At 54.7% G+C, this 696-nt stretch overlaps 2 protein-coding genes across 2 annotated transcripts in view; one reads left to right on the top strand and one right to left on the bottom strand.

Moving 5' to 3' along the window:
* The window catches only part of LOC116652666, a gene marked incomplete at its 3' end in the record, with an annotated part of 15,282 nt that overhangs the window by 11,257 nt on the left and 3,329 nt on the right, over nucleotides 1-696 (bottom strand). The window lies entirely within an intron of this gene.
* The window catches only part of LOC107307374 (zinc finger and BTB domain-containing protein 45-like), an 11,444-nt gene continuing 11,051 nt past the window's right edge, over nucleotides 304-696 (top strand). The window contains exon 1 of the mRNA XM_032441791.1: nucleotides 304-447. Within this exon, the coding sequence (XP_032297682.1) occupies nucleotides 308-447 (140 nt within the window). The 5' untranslated portion in view covers nucleotides 304-307. The remainder of the gene's footprint in view (nucleotides 448-696) is intronic.

The raw sequence follows: 696 nt of genomic DNA, 5'->3' as shown, positions 1-696 counted from the left end.
TAGGGCTCTATATGGGGTCAATAGAGCTCTATATGGGGTCAGTAGGGCTCTATATGGGGTCGACATGGATCAATATGGAGTCAATACAGATCTCTATGGGGACAACATGGATCAATATGGAATCAATAGGGCTCTATATGGGGTCAATGCAGCTCTATATGGGGTCAATAGGGCTCAATATGGAATCAATAGGGCTCTATATGGGGTCAATAGAGCTCTATATGGGGTCAATAGGGCCCTTAGAGTCCTATAGAGCTCTATGGGGTCTATAGGGCAGCCCGATCCCCTCCAGCTCCCGCTCGTCTCTATGGTACGAGGCGGTTGGAGGACCGCCGCTCTCTATGATCCTCGCTCACTTCCGCCTATCTTCCTAACCGGAAGTGACGTACTAACCGGAAACCGGAAGCGGCGGCTCTGCGGGGCGGTGGCCGGTGGCGCGGGAAAGAGGTGAGTGGAAGCCCCGCCCCCAACCCGGACTGTGACGTCATCGGCTCCCCGTGACGTCATGACTGGGGCCCCTATAGGCGCCCTATAAGCCCCCCATATATCCCCCTATAGGTGCCCTATAACCCCCCCCATGTCCCCTATAGGTGCCCTATATGGTGCCCTATAAGCCCCCACCCCATATATCCCCCTATTAATGCCCTATAGGCCCCCCCAAGTCCCCTATAGGTGCCCTATAAGTCCACCCTATAT

Source organism: Coturnix japonica, unplaced genomic scaffold (assembly GCF_001577835.2).
Source record: "Coturnix japonica isolate 7356 unplaced genomic scaffold, Coturnix japonica 2.1 chrUnrandom569, whole genome shotgun sequence".
NCBI lineage: Eukaryota > Metazoa > Chordata > Aves > Galliformes > Phasianidae > Coturnix > Coturnix japonica.
Note: the sequence above shows the minus strand (reverse complement) of the source record. Positions and strands in the feature narration are given on the sequence as shown.